Source organism: Medicago sativa, chromosome 7, assembly GCF_051527215.1.
Source record: "Medicago sativa cultivar Bolivia chromosome 7, Bolivia_mono, whole genome shotgun sequence".
NCBI classification, from domain to species: domain Eukaryota; kingdom Viridiplantae; phylum Streptophyta; class Magnoliopsida; order Fabales; family Fabaceae; genus Medicago; species Medicago sativa.
The window spans coordinates 26,054,203-26,074,719 of NC_140755.1; the positions used below are offsets into that span (position 1 = coordinate 26,054,203).

Consider the following 20,517-nt stretch of genomic DNA (forward strand, 5'->3'; position numbering starts at 1 on the left):
ACAAGTTTCATGTTTCAACCACATATCATAATAAATCACAAAGATTATTTACTCAACTGAGGAATCAAAAAGATTAACTAGAGCAATGAAGCCTTGTTATGTTGAGCACAAGAGTCCGAGAGGGATCTGGAAGCAAAGTTTCAAAGATGCTATACTAAAACTAGAATAAAATAAACATGATTATGTTGGTTTATAAGACAGGAAACATAAACAATTTTGAGTAACATGTTCAGCACAAACATTATCATAAACTTCAATAATATTAGATAATGATAATAAAGTTATAGGTTTGCACACAGAACTATCAAAAGCAAGACATGACTTAAAATACTAACAAAGAAAAATAAAATTATCAGACTTGGCTATAAAGTTGTTTCAACATGCTCTCCAACTCCTTCAGATGATCCTCAAGAACACACTACTACAAAATACCCCCTTTAATAGCACTCATTTTGGGCGTTAATAGCGCTTGTCAAGCGCTAAGAAAGCCCCCGCTATTATAGGTCAGAACCCCTATAATAGCGCTTTCAAAACGCTATTAAATTGCAGCGTTTCAATAGCGCTTTCCGAAAAGCGCTAATATAGCCTTAGTTTTGTGCTATTTTTAAACAGATGTTTCTTAGCATTTCATTGAAAGCGCTATCTTAACTATCCCCGTTTAATAGCACTTTTAGAAAAGCGCTAATAAAAGTCCTGATTTTTTTATTTTTTAAATTTAAATCTGCAACCAAAAGCATCCTAATAAGAAACTAACCAGACAAAAAATATATATACGAGATCAGAAACACTAGTAATCCATTAATATAAATAAACATAAATAATATGTTGATCAGAAACTTAATCTAGAAAAATGACATCTAAAGTACACTTGCATAAAAATGCAAAGTCTGTGAACAGTAAAATGAAATAATAAATTCATACCCATGGTATTATACTATTTTACCTTACTGCCTATACTGATAATAATACAAAGATAAAACAAACTACTACCACTAATTCAAAGTAAAACAAAATTATTTACATTGCAGGCATAAGATAATCTTTATTTCTTGAGGGGGCCACATAAGGGAAAATGAATTAAAATCTCCAGCAAGTGGGATACAATGCAAGTGACAAATCAAATCCAAATGAAACAATAATCAAACCATTATCATAAAAACTAGTAAGCCATAGATGAAAATCATAAAAATGAATAGTCAATAACAATGACAAATCTTACTAAAGCCAGACCAGTCATATAAATTATAATTGTTGCTAAGATTTATTAACTGTAATAAGTGACAAAAGCTTTGAGAATGTATTAACATATAGAAACAAATAGATTTATAAGTCAAATACTATGTTCAGTCTCTAAAGTTTCCTAAACTAACTAACCACTAGTAAGTTCATATTTCTCAATAGGATTAAGATATGGTCTAGATATAAAATTCTAAAAATGACAACTACCATTCAGAGAAAGCACGTAGCTATTTAAAATGACACAAGAAACTAAGTGCAATATTCCTGAAGGCCAAAAAGATGAAGATAGCCTAGTAATAAAAATAACATGAAAAACAACTTTAATTCATAATTCCTAAAGACCTGCACAATTTGCCCCCTCATTTCTTATATACATGAAACTAACTACATGAATAAAACATAATCATACATCAAATCACTTGTATAATATGAAGCACGGACACAATACGGACACCGACATGCCGACACTGCTAATAATATAAAAAAATCACATAATTCAGTGCAGTGACGGATCCAGAAATTTTAACAAGTGGGGTCAAGTTATATCATAAAAATTTATATAAAACTTTATAAACGCGTAAACGTGCAAAAATTATACAAGTTATATTTATAATTGCCCTAAAATGTTGATTTTTTAAAATATATTTGTCCATTTTTAGCAGAGTATAAAAAATATAACCATGATTAATTATTTTTTCACCACCAACGTAGCGTCAGCCACAACCTTTTTCAACAAATATAAGAATAGTTTATATTATAATAGTAGTTGTATGGTTTTGCCAACGATATGCTCTGAGATAATTGGTTAAAGATTTCATAAAAGAAAATTTTATCTTAAAAATAAGCATTATTTGTATCGATATAATAATTATAACAACTTTTTATAAAAAAATACTTCTTTTGATTTATTAACTAGTGCTCTTAGAACACTCATCAAGATACTTCTTAGTTTTTGTAATTTTTATAATGTAATAAATAGACTATGTGAAGACAATAATACTATATAAAAAGAGGTTTAACTAAATATATATCTAATTTTGAGTTAAAAATACAATACACGTGTGGAGGCAAGTGGGGTCGCTTGACCCCATTGTCCCCACACTAGATCCGTGCCTGATTCAGTGTAATCATATATGTCGGTGACGTGTCGGTGTCGTACATTTGTGTGATCCATAGGGAAAGACCATGAATAATATTCTCCTCTGTATATTTGTGTGATCCAGTAGAGAAAGCACTGACGTTCTAACACGAGTTATAATTAAACTAGACTCTTAATCCTAATTGTTTAAGGAAAATGTAACTTTGGAGAAGAGATTATATTGTTTTTTTGCTCGAGTCATACATTGCTAGAATATAAAGCATAGTTGGTTAAGCAGTGTTAATATTTATGTAAATAATATATTTTGTTTATAGTAATATTAAGTAATTAAGATAGAAACAATATCGTAATTATTATGTAATTAATACTGAGATTGCATAAACAACCACTCTACTACAATTAGGGAAAAATACGAAGGAGGAAATAACATGATTCAGGGCTGAATCAAATGATTTGGATCTTATCCTATTCTCAAATCTATTGGATATTTTGGTTCTTATCCTAAGTCAAACTATCTTTCCTAACTGTCCCAAGTCTTGACAGGATGTGAAATTGAAGAAAACACTCACACGATCGTATTATTCCTTGGGCATCAAAATTTGTGAAATAGAAGCTACAAGAGAGTGATTTGTAACTTAAAGACAATTCATTGGCATATTTCATCAAAAAATATTCAAAGGCATTCACAACAAGAGGAAGGAAAAGAAATGCAAAGGTACAAGATCAGGTACTTTTTTCTATATCCAGTAATGGAGAAAAATATGTACCTTGAAGTGGCTGCAATCACCTCCTTGACAGTACATATTACACGTTTTGGAACTGTTGCAGATATAGGTTTGTCATCGTAAAATTGTACCTTAACTTTCATTTCATCTGTCAACCGAGCAACAATATAATAATTAATTAGTAATAGTTCTATTACTAATCATATTCATGAAATAAAAGTTTGCTACTCGACGACTATCAGAGGGTAAAATAAAACATAACATTACAGTTTGCTAATCATATTTATGAACATAGGAAAAATCACAGTAAGAAGGTAGAACAAGGTCGGAGGGGGGTACAAGCCTTGAAGACAAAAAAACTGGTTATCCCATAAGTGCAGAATGACAGAGAGAAGTTACAAATGCAGAATGACACCATATACATAACAGAAGAGAACGCTATACTGACTAGAATAAAGCTTGAATTGTTATGCAACATCAGTCATGAATGCATCAGATAAATAAACCCACTGAGGAGATACTTAGACTTAAGCAGCTATGAGAAGGAGATGCAGCACTGATCACCTAATCAGCTAGAGTAAACTACAAATGAGAAAGGTTAAGTAGAAATGAAAATTCAGGGAAATACTCAGGCACCAGTCATGACATTGATTATGTAGGGAATTCACAGTAACACATATCAATAACAATATCAGAATTGATGACAAAACTAGAAAATGATTGGTAACAGGCTAGTAGTTTATTGAGACAAGGATGCTGAGTATGATCATTAAGTGCAGTTGAAAATGTCTTAATTTTCCATATAATAGCTGATAGGAATCTCTAAAGATTCTTAATTTTAACTGTAAAAGAATAGTGATCAAGGGTAAAATTTAACACACCTTGTATGTATAAACAATTCTTGCCAAACAACTCTTTGGAAACTTCAATTTGATCCAACGTATCAGTGCTGAGCAAAAATAAATGGAGAAACCGCATTAAATAGCTATGCTCCCCGAGAGTTTCTTGTACGCAACAGCTAGAATGACATACCGACAGCGAAACAGGATGAAAGATGTAGGAACTCACTCCATTAATACTACAGTACCATCTTGATCCGTGCACATGTACATGAAAATCTTTTCCTGAATATAGGCCTCTGCAACAATTTGAGAATTGTAAGCACGGAAAAGGATACTGGTCAGCTATCAGCAGGTGTGAAATGTCCTAGCATGCCACTAATCAGAAAGAGAACAAATTGTCCCAAATCTTATCATTCAAATTAAAAGATGTAATTGTAGAATATGTATAAATGTATAGCCTTCATACAAATTCATTTGGATCCACAGAACGGAGACACACGCTGTTACAAACCCCAAAACAAAGTCCAAAATGTTGCGAAATATTTCATTTGAGCACACCAAATAAAACAGACAGAAAAAACACTTCTGTATTGAATGACTGAATCACAGACAAAGAATAAAGAAGGGAATACTTTCAAGGGTTTCCCACTCAGTAAAAGGCTTTCCATTTTACAATCAATACCATGGAACTCAGATTTATGGAATATGATGATAATATATGAAAAAATTGTAGCAACAGAACATTCTAAAGTCTCTAATTCTTGTATAGGAAAACAAAAAACCAACAATATATAAACACTAAATCCTAAAAACTTTAAAATACAAGCATGGCAATTAAAAGGATGGCCATCAAACTTCACATAATGAGAAAATTAAATAAGAAGGAATAATTTACAATTATTAATCACACAGATCAGAGACTCACGTATAATAGAAATCAAATGGAGCTTTCCTTTTTAATATTGTTCGTGTTGCACGGGTCAAAGTTGTAGAAGAGAACTCAACAAGGACCTGCAATTGTTACCCAAAACAAGTTAATAAGCTGGACCATAACAATCTTTCGTCACCGAAAACAAGTTAACAAGGACCTGGTCCTTACCACTTATACAAACCCAATTTAACTAATCTCACAGATAAAGATGCAAGCAAATGGGTACAACCAAATACTTCAGAAAACCACATAAACAATATATCCATCGTTAATAAAAAAACCACAATCATTTTATTCAAATCTGAAAAATCAAACCAACAATAGTACTAGTCTTTAAATTAGAAAGGTGTTTAAGACCCTTCTTTTGGAGAAATGAATCACCACCAAACGCCGCCGCCGCCGCCGTGCTTTCCAATTTGTTAGCTAGAACCCTAAATCTTAGGAAAACGAACAAAAACGAAATTAAAAATGAAGAATGATGGAGAACATAAGTGAGAAGACGAGAGAAAGAAGATTGGAAAGAAAAGAAGTGGATCTACCTTCATCGTCGCGGTCATCGTCCTTCTTCGCGAGCTGACAAGTCATCACCGAAGTTGAATTCAGGGATTTGAGAAAGATGGGTTCAACAAGGATAGCAATGAAGAGATAAAGGCTGTTAGGGTTCATGTGAGTTCGACAGGGAGAAGAAGCACGAGTTCAAGGAGCAAGAAGAGAGATGAAAGAAGAATGGTGAAAAGGGTTTGCTAGCGACCAGTTTGAGTGTGAATAAAAGTGATTCTCAAAAGCTAACAAAATAAATTAATATGCCCTTTAATTTGCCAAAAGTCATAACATAGGGTTTTATCAAAAGCGCTAACACATGCAGTAGGCTAGCATAGCGTTTTACAAAAAGCGCTAACAAAGGAGAAGGTTTCATAGCGTTTTCCTAAAAGCGCTAATAAAGGGAGAAGGTTTCATAGCGTTTTCCTAAAAGCGCTATTTATCCCCTCGTTGTGGGATTTTTAATAGCATTTTTCTATAAGCGCTATTAAATTGGCGCTATTAAAACTAAAAATTGTAGTAGTGACATCTATGTTTTTATCAAGCATTTCCATAGCCACATTAATGGCATCTTTGATCTTTTCAGTTTCTTGAGGGGTGAGCATATGATTAACATCTTTCTTCTTTAAAACATTCTTCACATTGTAAACACAAGAATCCATTGCGCTCATTAACTTGACAACCTTTCTTTCTTATTGGTTACCGTAATCTTCTTCATATTACCTGTAGATATTTCCTCGGCAGAAAAAGTAAGGATACCATTTTCACCAATGGAAAAAGCACACCTCCAAGGGCTGGCCACGAGGAGCACCTGGAAGGCATGAAAGACTAAATGAACCAAGCAGATTATTGTCATTAGCATTTGCTCTCTGTTATATATCTTGTTTGTTGGGAAGAGGCTGCTGCACTTGAAACCTGAAATGTTTAATGATTATGCATGTAAAACTCAAAGCGTATGGGGTTGCCACACTAACCTTTAGGTTCGATTCGCCCCCACCAATAACTGTAATTGGATGCAATAAGGAATGACCGGCGAATCCCCTTCAGGATACTATGAGTTCCTTGACGTGTATTGCACAACCACACCAAGCGTATCTCCTAACAGTATTTTACAGATTTATGGTTCCAGCAATTCACTCATGCATTAGAGAATTGATGGATGATTTAGAGTAAGAGAATGATGAAGAATTATGTTGTTAGTGCAACCAAATTCTGTCCAAAATTGTGTGTCAAATTAATGCCCAAATGCCAAGTATTTATAGTGCATTATATGACCCTTCACATGAGAGAAAACACCCCTTTAACTTGAATCAATGTTATGGTTCATTAAGCACCATTTTGCCAAAGGTTATGATCATTCACACTTGAACCAATGCTAAGGTTCATTAAGCACCATTTTGCCAAAGGTTATGATCATTCAGATTTGAACCAATGCTAAGGTTCATTAAGCACCCCTTTGCCAAAGGTTCTAATGTATATGAAAGCTTCTCATGAAGATTTACAACTCTTGATCTAAAGTGATTCCATTATTTTGGAAATCACCAACAATCCCCCACCATTTTCAAAATACTAAATCTCATAAATCCGGAAATTCCATGCCTTCAGATAATGGTATCTCACGATTTGAACCATTACTTAGTAAGTTAAGTTTTCGCTCATTCCCAAATAGTATGGTAGGCAAGCTTTGAACCAACTATTCATTAGAACAAGTGTGCATAACTTACACATAGAATCTCGGTACCGTTGATAAAGAGACTTGTAAAATGACACATTAAGAAGGCCTTGTGTCATATATCCCTTTTCATGAGAATTTAAGAGTCAAGCCCTTGAACTCCGTGAAGCGGCCAAACTTCATTCTCACATAGGTAGACTATATCGGGAATGCCCCATAAGTATGCATTCCAGCAAATATATGCTATATGTCCATTAAGAGGAAAACCTCATCCTACCTTTTTTCTTCTTATGGTCCAAGTACTTTTACCCTTGGGATGTATCTATTGTCAAGTACTACAATTACTCTAATAGTATACTTTCACCATTGAACCCAAGACTTGATGCTACTCAAGTGTGGGTTGAGTTTCCACTATTGGTAATCAATTAGATATGGGCTTGAGTCCCATCCCCAATGATGTCTTCAACACCATATCCTTTGTCAGACCTTTCGTCAAAGGATCTGCAAGATTCTTCTCTGTTCTTACGAACATGATGGAAATTACTCCATTAGAAATCAAGTCTCTTACATAGCTATGTCTTAAACCAATATGCCTTGATTTCCCATTATAAACTTGGCTATAAGCTTTTGATAGTGTGGATTGACTATCACAATGTATGGATACTGGCGCCATTGGCTTTTGCCAAACTGGTATGTCATACAATAAATTTCTTAGCCATTCTGCCTCTTTACTCCCTGCAGCCAATGCAATAAATTCTGCAGCCATGGTGGAGTCGGCAATGCATGTTTGTTTCTTTGAACCCCAAGAAACTGCACCTCCACCAAGGTTGAAGATCCATCCACTTGTGGAAGCATGATCTTCAACATATGTTACCCAACTAGCATCTGTGTATCCTTCCAAAACAGAAGGCTCTCCACTATATGTTAAACAATAATTCATTGTTCCCTTTAAGTATTTTAATACTCTTTTCACAGCGTGCCAGTGTTCTTTACTTGGATTGCTAGTATACCGACTTAACCTTCCAACAGCATATGCTATGTCAGGTCTAGTACAAGTCATAGCATACATCAAGCATCCGATTACTTTAGAATATTCAAGTTGTGCCACCGGACAACCTTTGTTTGGTTGCAAACTGACAGTTTGGTCAAATGGGGTAGATATCGGTTTACAATCTAAATGATTGAATTTCTGAAGCACCTTTTCTATGTAATGAGATTGGGATAAACCAATATGGTTACCATCTCTTATGATTTTAATTCCTAAAATCACATCAGCTTCTCCTAAATCTTTTATATCAAAATTTTTGGATAAGAAAGCTTTAGTTTCTTCTACCTCATTTATACTTGTACCAAAGATCAACATGTCATCTACATATAAGCAAATCATGACCCCTTTTCCATTTTGGAATTTACTGTAAATACACTTGTCAGATTCATTTATGATGTATCCGTTGGCTAACACAACTTGGTCAAACTTTTGGTGCCATTGTTTGGGTGCTTGTTTCAACCCATATAAAGACTTAGTTAATTTACACACTTTATCTTCTTGACCTTTGATCACAAACCCTTCCGGTTGTTTCATATATACCTCTTCATCCAACTCTCCATTTAGGAAAGCAGTTTTAACATCCATTTGATGGATTACAAACTTATGGATGGATGCCAGTGCAATTAGCATTCTGATTGATGCTATTCTTGCAACAGGTGCATATGTATCAAAATAATCAATGCCTTCTTTTTGTGTAAACCCTTTAGCAACTAGTCTAGCCTTGAATTTATCAATGGTACCATCCACTTTCATTTTCCTTTTAAAGATCCATTTACAACCTATCGGTTTGGATCCGGGTGGGAGATCTACCACTTTCCAAGTTTTATTACCCATAATTGAATCCATTTCTTCTTGAATAGCTTCTTTCTAAAAGGCTGAATCTTGAGATTTTATAGCCTCTTCATATGTTACCGGATCATTCTCAAGGTTAAAGCAAATTGGTCCATAACTATTTATGGATTTACCTGTTCCTTCTACAAGAAACATGAAGAAATCAGATCCAAAATCTTTCTCTTTCCGGATCCTTTTACTTCTTCTAAGTTCTGAACCATCCAATGTATCTACATTAGATTCATTGTTTTCTAAATTTTGTACATTAGAATGAACAATATCCTTGGGATAAGAAATTGAGTTAAATCTATCTTCTTGAAAAATTGCATCTCTTGACTCAATTACTGTATTAACAGAATATGAGTCATTCGATTCAATAGTCAAGAATCTGTATGCTTTGCTATTTTCTGCATAGCCTAAAAATACACATTCAATTCCTCTTTCACCCAATTTCTTTCTTTTTGGTTCAGGCACTTTCACAATTGCTCTACAACCCCAAACTTTTAAATAATTAAGAGTCGGCTTCCTTTGTTTCCAAAGTTCATATGGGGTTATTTTGTTCCTTTTGTTTGGAACCCTATTGAGGATGTAACATGCTGTTAGCATTGCTTCACCCCAATATCCTTTAGATAATCCAGAATAGGACAACATGGCATTAACCATTTCTACCAAAGTCCTATTCTTCCTTTCTGCTATTCCATTTTGTTGTGGGGTGTATGGTGCAGTTACTTGATGCACAATACCAGTGGATTCAAAATAACTCGGATGATAGAACTCTCCTCCCCTATCACTTCTAAAGCATTTAATGAAAGTTTCATGCTGAAGTTCTACTTGTGCTTTAAATATTTTGAATTTATCTAAGACTTCATCTTTTGAATGCATAAAATAAACATAACAAAATCGAGTGCAATCATCAATGAAAGTAACAAAATACTTTTTACCACCAATGGTGGGCCAACCATGTAAATCACATACATCTGAATGAATTAAATCTAGCACCCTAGAACTTCTTTTAACACTTTTAAAAGGTTGTCTTGTAATTTTAGTCAACATGCAAGTAGTACATGAATCAAAGTTTTTATCAAAATTAGGAATTAGATTTGATTTCATCATATCCTCCAATTTTCTAAAATTAACATGTCCTAATCGCATATGCCATAAATCACAAGACTCAACAATATAAGCAGAAATCATATTATTATTATTAATATTTGCAACATTACATTTGAACATATTCTCACACAAATATCCCTTACCTACAAACACACCCCCCTTTGAGAGGATAAATTTATCTCCCTCAAATACAGATTTGAACCCATTCTTATTAAGTAATGGTACAGAAATCAAGTTCTTCCTAACTTCAGGAACATAAAATACATCTTTAAGAGTAAGTGTTTTTCCAGAAGTGAATTCAATCTCAATGGTCCCTTTTCCTTGGACTTGCACAGTTGAAGCATTTCCCATGTACAAAACACTCCCATCTTCATTGATGGTCTTGAACATTTTCTTGTTTTTGCACACATGGCGAGTAGCACCAGAGTCTATCCACCAAGAATCAACATCTTCAATCATGTTGATTTCAGAAATGACCGCAACAAAATCATCATTTGTTGCTCTTGAATTCTTTTCTTTGTTCTTCTTTTTAAAGAACCTGCACTCATTCTTGAAGTGTCCTTCTTTCCCACAAAAGTAACATTCACCTTTCCTTTTCTTTTTGTTGTTATTACCATTGTGGTTTTGATGAGACTTATCATTTTCATGATTTCTCTTTTTGGAAGATTTGCTTGAATTTCCTTCTTCCATAACATGAACCTTCTCTTGAGTGACATGATTCTTAATACCTTCTTGTTTTCGGTATTCTTCTTCTAAACGAAGGTGATTGCCAAGTTGCTCAAGAGAAATGTCTTCCTTCTTATGCTTCATGGTTCGTTTGAAATCTTTCCATGAAGGAGGAAGTTTGTCAATTATGGATGATACAATAATTGTTTCATCCATATTCATGTTATGTTGTTTGTAGTTGTTAAGAATACGTTCAATCTCATATAATTGTTCCATAACAGACTTATTATCTACCATTTTGTAATTATTAAAATGAGATACAAGGAATTTCTTACTTGTTGCGTCTTCACGCATGTATCTGGTTTCCAATTTGTCCCACAAGTCTTTTGCAGAAGGGCTGCTCTGGTAGATATCGAATAGAGAGTCAGACATACCATTCAGGATATGTCCCAAGCAGATGTAATCATCGTTATCCCATTTCTGTCTATCTCTTGTCTCAGCAACAGTTTCATCATCCTTCTCTTCAGGCCTTGCCATGTTCAGAACGTATGCCACTTTCAATGTTGTAAGAAGAAACTTCATCTTCTTCTGCCAGCGGATGAAATTTCCCCCATCAAACTTTTCCAACTTAACAAAGTCAGAAGTCATTTCTTTCAATGAAGCAGCCATAGAAATCGAACCTAAAGATTGTTATATATCTTGTTTGTTGGGAAGAGGCTGCTGCACTTGAAACCTGAAATGTTTAATGATTATGCATGTAAAACTCAAAGCGTATGGGGTTGCCACACTAACCTTTAGGTTCGATTCGCCCCCACCAATAACTATAATTGGATGCAATAAGGAATGACCGGCGAATCCCCTTCAGGATACTATGAGTTCCTTGACGTGTATTGCACAACCACACCAAGCGTATCTCCTAACAGTATTTTACAGATTTATGGTTCCAGCAATTCACTCATGCATTAGAGAATTGATGGATGATTTAGAGTAAGAGAATGATGAAGAATTATGTTGTTAGTGCAACAAAATTCTGTCCAAAATTGTGTGTCAAATTAATGCCCAAATGCCAAGTATTTATAGTGCATTATATGACCCTTCACATGAGAGAAAACACCCCTTTAACTTGAATCAATGTTATGGTTCATTAAGCACCATTTTGCCAAAGGTTATGATCATTCACACTTGAACCAATGCTAAGGTTCATTAAGCACCATTTTGCCAAAGGTTATGATCATTCAGATTTGAACCAATGCTAAGGTTCATTAAGCACCCCTTTGCCAAAGGTTCTAATGTATATGAAAGCTTCTCATGAAGATTTACAACTCTTGATCTAAAGTGATTCCATTATTTTGGAAATCACCAACACTCTCTCACCCTCATAAACAACAATCGAGGCACCACAATTATCTTTAGCTGTACAATATCCTTTAGTATTTTTGACAGGGATGGAAGTGTTCCTAGGAATCACCAACATCCATGATATATTCAAATGTTGCTGCAATACCAAGTGACAATGGGGTTACATCTCGTAGCACCAAGTTTGGGACATTCTTAAATTCTTCACTCAAAATTGCAGCCTGAACAGCTGCACCATAAGCAACAGCCTCATCCGGGTTGATACTCTTGCACAAATCTTTCCTCTTGAAAAAGTTTCGCAATAGATCCTAAACTTTGGGAATCCTATACGATCCACCCACAATAACAACATCATCAATATCACTCATGTATATCTTTGAATCATTAAGACAACTGTCGACAATTGTCAGACACTCATTGAAAAGGTCCATATTAATTTCCTCAAACATGGTACAAGTGATGGAAGAAGAAAAGTCGATTCCCTGAAATAACGAATCTACCTCAACGGTGGTGCTAAAACAAAAAGGATTTTGGGTTTTGGGTTCCCACTAATGTCCACTTTGTTTTCCGCAGGCAGTTCTCAACCTCCTCAAGGATTTTGGGTTCCCACTAATGTCCACTTTGTTTTTCTTTCGAAACTCCTCTACAAAGAAGTTCACCATTCTGTTATCAAAGTCCTCTCCTCCAAGGTGGGTGTTTCCAGCAGTGGCTTTTACTTCAAAGACATCCCCCATAATTGTGAGGATGGACACATCAAAAGTACCACCACCAATTTATTTTCACTTATTTTCTCTCTCATGTTATGACACACATTTGACATCAAAATTTGACAACTCATAATCAATGAACTATGTGTGTGATTTTATCATTTTGGCGTGAGACTCTGTCACTTCGTCTGCGATCTGGGTCAGTGGTTTCGTTCTTAGGTTGTTCCAAGTTTGTTTGCATCAGGGAACTTCTCTGTGCGATTTGTGGTTTATTACACTGCGGTATGTGGGTTTCTCTGTGCGATCTCTGTGTTTGGTGGTTTGTTTACACATTGTTTGTTTCAAGATAAAATAGAGGGATGCATACCAAAATGATAGAATGTTTCTTAGATCCGGGTCATCTTATGTTTGTTTCCAACAAATTAACTGAACTATTGATTGAGGGATGAATCCCTGTATATACAATTACACGGGGCTATTATGTTGTATACCAGTTATATCAGTAAACATAAAAGAATAGTAAACTATGTATATGTTGTGAATCTAAGCTAACTACAATAAACAACTATATAAATGAGTATAAAAGAGCAGTACAATAAAATTTTGTTCTATTGTAAGAGTCCCCGTCAAGCTGGATCATGAATGTCAATAACATTCAGCTTGGAAAGGAGAATATAAAGCAAGGACATCGAACAGCCTTGGTGTGAATATCAGTCAATTGATCTTTAGAAGCAATTGACGTGAGGTGGATGAAGCCTTTTTGAACCTTTTTGCTGATTAGATAGCAATCAGCAAAAATAGCTGATTTTGAGCTATTATAGCTGATTGGTTGTCACAATTCATGTAAATTGGCAAAGCAGCAGGAATATGCATTGGTAATTTTCACAGTTTTCAGTAGTCTTGTTACATGAGAGTGGTTGTGATATACGTTCGTAATTTTCTGATTTAAATTATATTTGAGATTTCGAACAAATCGAAGAACTTTGTGCCTAGTTAAAATTCATCCATTTGACGTTTTGTTGGCAATGAAATCAACACCCAACAATGCAATGCACAAATTTATCTATTTGATGATCTGTTGGTATATGCAAATGGTTGGAAGTAAACTAACAATAAACTATATTTAGATAATTAATAATAATACGGTTCATAATATTTGCAAATTTCAAACACATATAATCGAAAATAACTAGCTAGTCAATCTGGAGAAAGGGATTTTAGATACTATGTCTCCTTCGGTTGGCTTGCATCAACTATATTTTTGCCCTTTTAAACTGCCAAGTTAATCGTGAATTCATGTTGTTTGTGAATCATAGAACTTCTATCAACATAACCATCTAGAGCATATTAATCCTTATAATTGTTCAAGAGTTACAATTGTTCACCATATTCAGATATGAATAGTTATTTATTAAAACCAAATATCTTATTCGTGAAAAGTTACACGGCTCTGCACCTATAATGTCCTATATCTATTGATCACAATATAGATATTCTAAAGCCGATCGAGATATTTACCTATATAAATCAATAGAAGATCGATACAATTCGAAATTATATATTCTAACATAGGTGAATACTTCTAATGAGTACTTAAAGTCAGAAATATAGATTAACAAGATGATTTATCAGTTCACGTCCACTCTAATGTATGCAGTCAACGAATAATTTTACTCCCTTTACAATGGTAAACATCTTTGTTATAGACTTATTTTAAAAGTTGTGGGGATAATTATACTGCATAACTTTCTGATTAGGATGGACCAGCAGGTGAAACAAACCATGTATCAATAAACAGTAGGGCTATGTTTTGGAACCAAAATAACCGCAAAGATAAAATCAGACCTGAATTATATTTGAAGCAAGAGGAACAATATATAGAAACTAAAAGACCTCCAAATTCCAACGGCATGCAAGTTATGAAAAAGACAATATTTTCTGAATTCTCACACCTTAGCAGCCCTACACACCACACTATCAATTTTTTAGTTTTCAATTCAGTAGTGAAGAGGTGAGTGTTTCTAATGAGCATTTGAAGTCAGAAAAATAAATTAACATGAATAATTGTCACTTCACTTCCACTCAATGTACAAAGCCAGCGAATATACTCCGATTACAGTGCTTAAACACTTTTTCAAGACTTCATTTAAAAGGTGGGGATATTTACAGTGCAGTATACTTTCTTATTAGAACGATGTATCTACAAGCAGGAAGGGAAAAGCAATAGTAATTAAGAGAATCTTTAACAATGTAAATGTTCTTCTTCTCTAATTAAGCGTTTGAACAAGATGGGGCGAGTAATTCTTGAGGGATGTCTAGCTCTACTAGAATTAAACCACATATCAACTTGAAGACCAGATCATTTGCTCAAGTAAAGCATCAAAAAAGGATAAATAGATCCTTAGAAGTGTCTTGATCTGGAAGCAAAGTTTCAAGGATGATTCTAAAACTAGGAAATAGGACAGAAAAGAGAAACAATTTTGAGTAACATTTTCAACATGTTTTTCAGCTCCTTGAGATGATGCTCAAGAACGTCTATTTCTATCTGTTGGTTATTCTTATTCTTATCAAGCAAATTCATTGCCACAATAATTGCATTGTTGATCTTTTCACTTTCTTGAGGGGAGAGGATTAGATTAACATCCTTCGTCTTCAAAGCATTCGTTATATTGTAAACACAAGAATCCAATGCACTCATTACTGTGGCCTTCCTTAAAAATTTCATATCTTCCACAGTTTTGAGTAACATATTCAACATGCTGTTCAGCTCCTTAAGATGATGCTCAAGAACATCTATTTCTATATGTTGGTTATACTTATTCATTTCGAGCAAATTCATGGCAACAATAATTGCATTGTTGATCTGCTCACTTTCTTGAGGGGAGAGGATTAGATTAACGTCCTTCTTATTCAAAGCATTCTTTATATTGTAAACACAAGAATCCAATGCGCTTATTACTTTGGCCTTCCTCAAAAATTTCATATCTTCCACACGGTATTTCTCAGCTTCTTCAATCTTTTTTTCAATTTCAAACTTTGACAACCTTTCTTTCTCATTAGTAATGGTGATCTCGTTCAGATTTCCAGTAGTGATATCCTTAGCAGAAACAGTTAGGATACCATTTTCATCAATGGAAAAGCATACCTCCAAGGGCTGACCACGGGGACCTGGAAGGCAAGAAAGTGTAAATAAACCAAGCAGATTATTGTCACTAGCTCTTGGTCTCTCACCTTCATAAACAATAATAGAGGCACCACAATTATCTACAGCTGTACAATATCCTTTAGTATTTTTGACAGGGATGGAAGTGTTCCTAGGAATCACCACATCCATGATATTTTCCCAATATGTTGACGTTGCGATACCTAGTGACAATGGGGTAACATCACGTAGCACCAAGTTGGGGACATTCTTAAAGTCTTCACTCAAAATAGCAGCCTGAACAGCAGCGCCATATGCAACAGCCTCATCTGGGTTGATATTCATAAACAAAGCCTTCCCCTTGAAAAACTCTAGCAATAGATCCTGCACTTTGGGAATCCTAGACGAGCCACCCACAAGTACAACATCATCAATATCATTCTTGTATATCTTTGAATCCCTGAGACAATTGTCAACAATATTGATACACTCATTGAAAAAATCCAGATTAATCTCCTCGAATTTGGCACGAGTGATTGATGAAGAAAAGTCGATTCCCATAAACAAAGCATCTACCTCAACAGTGGTGACAAAAGCAAAAGAGAGTATTCTTTTTGCCCTCTCACAGGCAGTTCTCAACCTCCTTAAGGATTTTGGGTTACCGCTAATGTCCACTTTATTCTTCTTTTTGAACTCCTCTACAAAGTAGTTCACCATTCTGTTATCAAAGTCTTCTCCCCCTAGGTGCGTGTTTCCAGCAGTGGCTTTTACGTCAAAGACATCACCCTTAATTGTGAGTATAGACACATCAAAAGTACCACCACCAAGATCAAATACCAAAATATTCTGTTTACCATCATAGTTACTTCGCTTGTCAAGGCCATATGCAATAGCTGCGGCAGTAGGTTCATTGAGTATCCGAATGACGTTAAGTCCAGCAATGGCACCAGCATCTATGGTTGCTTTTCGCTGAGAGTCATTGAAGTATGCCGGCACAGTAACAACGACATTCTTGACGGGCGATCCAAGGTATGCCTCTGCAATCTCTCGCATCTTTGTAAGAACCGCAGATGATATTTCCTCAACACAAAATTGCTTCTCTTGACCTTTGTACTTAACAGTAATCATGGGTTTGTCATTAACACCGGAAGTAACCTTGAATGGCCACAACATTATATCTTTTTGAACAATAGGATCACTATACTTCCTACCAATTAACCTCTTAGCATCTATAAAAAATAATAATAAAGATATTAATAGTAAATTCTCATCATTCATTTGTGCAAATCAAGTTTTAAATTTTGGTTCACAATCACAGGATTATAGTAATCGCATCAGCCAATGATTGATTGTGACACAACTACATTTGAGTAGCATCTAGTGATTTTCATTATGATAAAAAAATACATAACTTCTAAATTATCAAAAATCAATTAAAAAATAAAAATAGATAACAAACAAACCCTAAATGCACGAAGTAGTAAAGAATAAAAATAGAAATTTACCAAATACAGTGTTTTCGGGGTTGGTAGCAGATTGATTCTCAGCTCCATTGCCAATCAACCTTTGATAATCAGTGAAAGCAACAACAGAAGGTGTTGTTCTATTCCCTTGGTCATTGTGAATAATCTCAACTCTATTGTGATCATCAAGCCATACAGCAACACAAGAATACGTTGTTCCAAGGTCTATTCCGACAGCACGTCCGTCGTATTTTCTTGCCATAAGCTGTCAATGAAACAAGATAAAGAAAAAACCTACCTTTAAAAGGTTAGGAGAATGTTTATGTTTTGTTCTCAGACTGAATAACGCTTTCTTAAATAGGAGAAACAAAATTTTGAAATATTAATCCTTTGAATTCCAATTTCAATTCCAATTTTGAAATATTAATGTACGAGAACATTACTCGAGCGTAACTGTTTCCGTGATTTTTGGATTCTTCCAAATTTGGAAGGCCATAAACATCTCTCGAGTTTACTTTATTTTTGTTTTAATTTGGTTTTAGGGGAATCGCTCGAGTTTACTTTTCAGCCAAATTTAATGTTAAAATTAGCACTTGAACAAAAAAAAAAAAAAAGTTAAAATTAGCACTCTTCTCTTTTTTTTCATTGTACTATAAATAATTTTTTAGTTTTTTACCAAAAAGAATAAAAAGAAATACGTTTTTTTTTTAATTAAAATACTTTTTATGCAAAAGTCGTTACTAGACAACCGAAAATTTTCTTTCTCTCTCTAAAAACAACTAGTCTCTGACTTCTTTCTAACTTTACCACCATTCGGCTCCTCTCTTCCAAATCTCGACCATCCAAGATGTAGATGGTGGCGGCGGGTGGTGCGAAGATGGGCTAGCCATCTGCATCACCTCCTCTCGGTGGTGGTTTTCCGCCGGAAGGTTGGGGGTTCACGGCGCGGTTGTGTTAGCTACTCTGGTTTTTCGGATATCGCAACTGCAACGTGTGTTACAGATCGAATTTTAGTTTTCTTTGCCCCGATCCGGATTCATGTTTGGTTTGTCTCACCTGCGAGTTGGTTATCTCTGAGTGAGTTTTGGGTTCGGTGCTGTTTCTTTGGGTCATCTTCCAGTCCATTTTCGCGGTGCCGTTCCGGTGTTCTTTGTTATTTTACCTTCGACCTGATTCTGATTTGTTCCATCTGGTGCTTCCACGATTGTTGATGGTGATGGGGTGGTGCTGGAGGTTGTTATGGTGGTGAGGAGGTTGTTGGAGTGGTGACGAGGTGGTGCTTTGGGTGGGAGGTTTTGTGTAGAGGTGGTGAGAGTGAGTGTCGGCGGCGGCGATGACAGCTTCCGCGGTGGTGATGGCAACAAAGATGGTGGTTATTGTTGTGGTGACAACGGTGTGGTGAAAGGGGGTTTGTTTGTGTTGCGAGATGGTTGGGGGAGACAATGGAGGTGTTGGATTGAGTGGTGAGTTATGGTGGCGGAAGTGGTGTGGTTTGGGTGGGGTGGTCGTGAATAATCTGGACTCTGGATCTTTCGAAACACGCGGTGGACAAAAGCTGATTTAGAGGGGCTGTAGCCATTTTTTAGACCATTTGCAATGGTCTGTTTAATCTCACTTTCAACAACAAATTGCCTTGCAATGGTCTGTTGAACGGCTTGCTTAATGTGACATGGATGAGAGAGATGATTAATCCATTCAACACAATTTAATGCATCAGAACTGCCACGCGTCGCGTTTTAATTGGTTCCTTTTTGGCGCTTGTAGAACACGCGGAAACAGGGAGCGTGAAAAGCAGATGCTGGAGAGAGAAGAAGAATTCTGCAATATGGAGGGACACGTGGTGCTACTTTATTGGTTGCCTGGTTTTTAATAATTTTAATAAAAAACCTCAATTATTTCATTTTAAAATATTTTTAAAAAAACAAAAAAATATACCAAAATTCATGATTTTTTTTCCTCTATAAATAGAGACTTGGTTCATTTGATTTGGACACAGGAAAAAAATCAAGTTTTTCACTATCTTCTTCTTATTATTATCTTTCTATTAGCAAACTAAGTGAAGTTTTAATCTTCTTTCCAGTGAAATGGATCCTAATAAATTTTGCTTTTACAAAAAAAATTGTTAAGTTTTTCTTTATTTTAATTTAATTATAATCGATAATTGTAATTTTATGTAATTATAAAAACAAAAATATAAAATTAAATAAGAATAAGAATAATAGGTGGTGGGGTAGAGTAGGTGGTGGGGTAGAGTGTTGAATGAAAAAAACCATTGGAGAGGTTAAAGTTGAATGAGTGTTGAATTAAGAGAGAGAAGATGATGTGGAGTGTTGGAAATTGAAAAAGTGGGTGTTGAAGGGTGTTGAATGTGTTGAACCATTGTAAATGGTCTTAGATGGGGAGGTGATGTGTAGGTGGATAGTGGTGAGATCTTGGTTTTGTGTTGTAGACCGCTTCTGTACCGGGTCCATTAGCTCTTGTTGCCTTTGGGTTGCTTAGTGTTTGGGTGCTTAGAGTGTGGTTGGTCTTCGAGCTGAACCTGTTTCCTTTTCTGACATGATTCCGGTTTACTCACCGCCCATTCTATTGAATGTCGTACTGATTTGTACTCTGGATTCTGGTGGGCCAATTAATTTTGCTTCGAGATAGGGAGTTAGTGTCCAGCTGCAAGTGGTCGGCTGGTTATGGTGTCTTCTTTGGTGGATTGGAGATGAGGGGTACCTTGCTATTTGTCTTTGGAGTCTGGTGGGTCGATCGCTTTTGATTCGAGATCGGGAGCCAACTCTTTGATTCAAGTTTGTTTTGGTCTATTATGGTGTTTTTTCTTCGATGGACCGGAAGTAGAGAGATGGTGGAAGCCGAATGAGTGTTGGAATAAGAATTTATGGTTGTGGCTCAACCATGGTGAGGTGAAGCGGATGTTTGATTTATAGGTTTTTGTTTTTGGAGTGAGTAGCGACGATGGGTGCTCATGGATTTTGTTTTCAGTGGTTGTGCGCACGGAGTTTGTTTTAGGTGGTGAAATTGGTTTTGGTGGTTGTAGTGTTCATGAGTGTTGAAGTTAGGTCTCATGTAGGGATGTGTGTACTGGTGTCTTCATAGGTGTTTATTTTGAGTGTTGCCCCTATATACGGCACCTTTGT

At 35.4% G+C, this 20,517-nt stretch overlaps 1 protein-coding gene, 1 long non-coding RNA gene and 1 pseudogene across 3 annotated transcripts; all 3 read right to left on the minus strand.

Annotated features, from left to right (window-relative positions):
- Positions 1-330: 330 nt before the first annotated feature.
- LOC146905196 (heat shock cognate 70 kDa protein-like) lies at positions 331-12,835 on the minus strand (annotated as a pseudogene).
- On the minus strand, positions 3,105-5,901 carry LOC146905197 (uncharacterized). Of its 2 annotated transcripts, none has more exons than XR_015018215.1 (6): positions 5,376-5,901; positions 5,164-5,273; positions 4,831-4,916; positions 4,132-4,201; positions 3,945-4,012; positions 3,105-3,211 (listed from the first exon to the last, which is right to left on the minus strand). It is a non-coding gene; the product is annotated as an uncharacterized LOC146905197 (long non-coding RNA). The 2 variants fall into 2 exon arrangements; XR_015018216.1 differs by having other exon boundaries at positions 4,096-4,201.
- Positions 12,836-15,010: 2,175 nt separating the features above from the next.
- LOC146905198 (heat shock 70 kDa protein 18-like) lies at positions 15,011-18,217 on the minus strand. Its single transcript, XM_085724796.1, has 2 exons — positions 17,417-18,217; positions 15,011-17,140 (listed from the first exon to the last, which is right to left on the minus strand). The coding sequence occupies exons 1-2, from the start codon at positions 17,634-17,636 to the stop codon at positions 15,219-15,221; spliced, it is 2,142 nt and encodes a 713-aa protein (XP_085580922.1). The 5' UTR covers positions 17,637-18,217; the 3' UTR covers positions 15,011-15,218.
- Between the last annotated feature and the right edge of the window lie 2,300 nt (positions 18,218-20,517).

Bases quoted from the DNA above. Each gene is read 5' to 3' on its own strand.
- LOC146905198 (XM_085724796.1), bottom strand. From the start codon at position 17,636: ATGGCAAGAAAATACGACGGACGTGCTGTCGGAATAGACCTTGGAACA. The intron at 17,141-17,416 runs GTAAATTTCTAT...TATTTTTTATAG, and splicing joins CCCCGAAAACACTGTATTTG to ATGCTAAGAGGTTAATTGGT.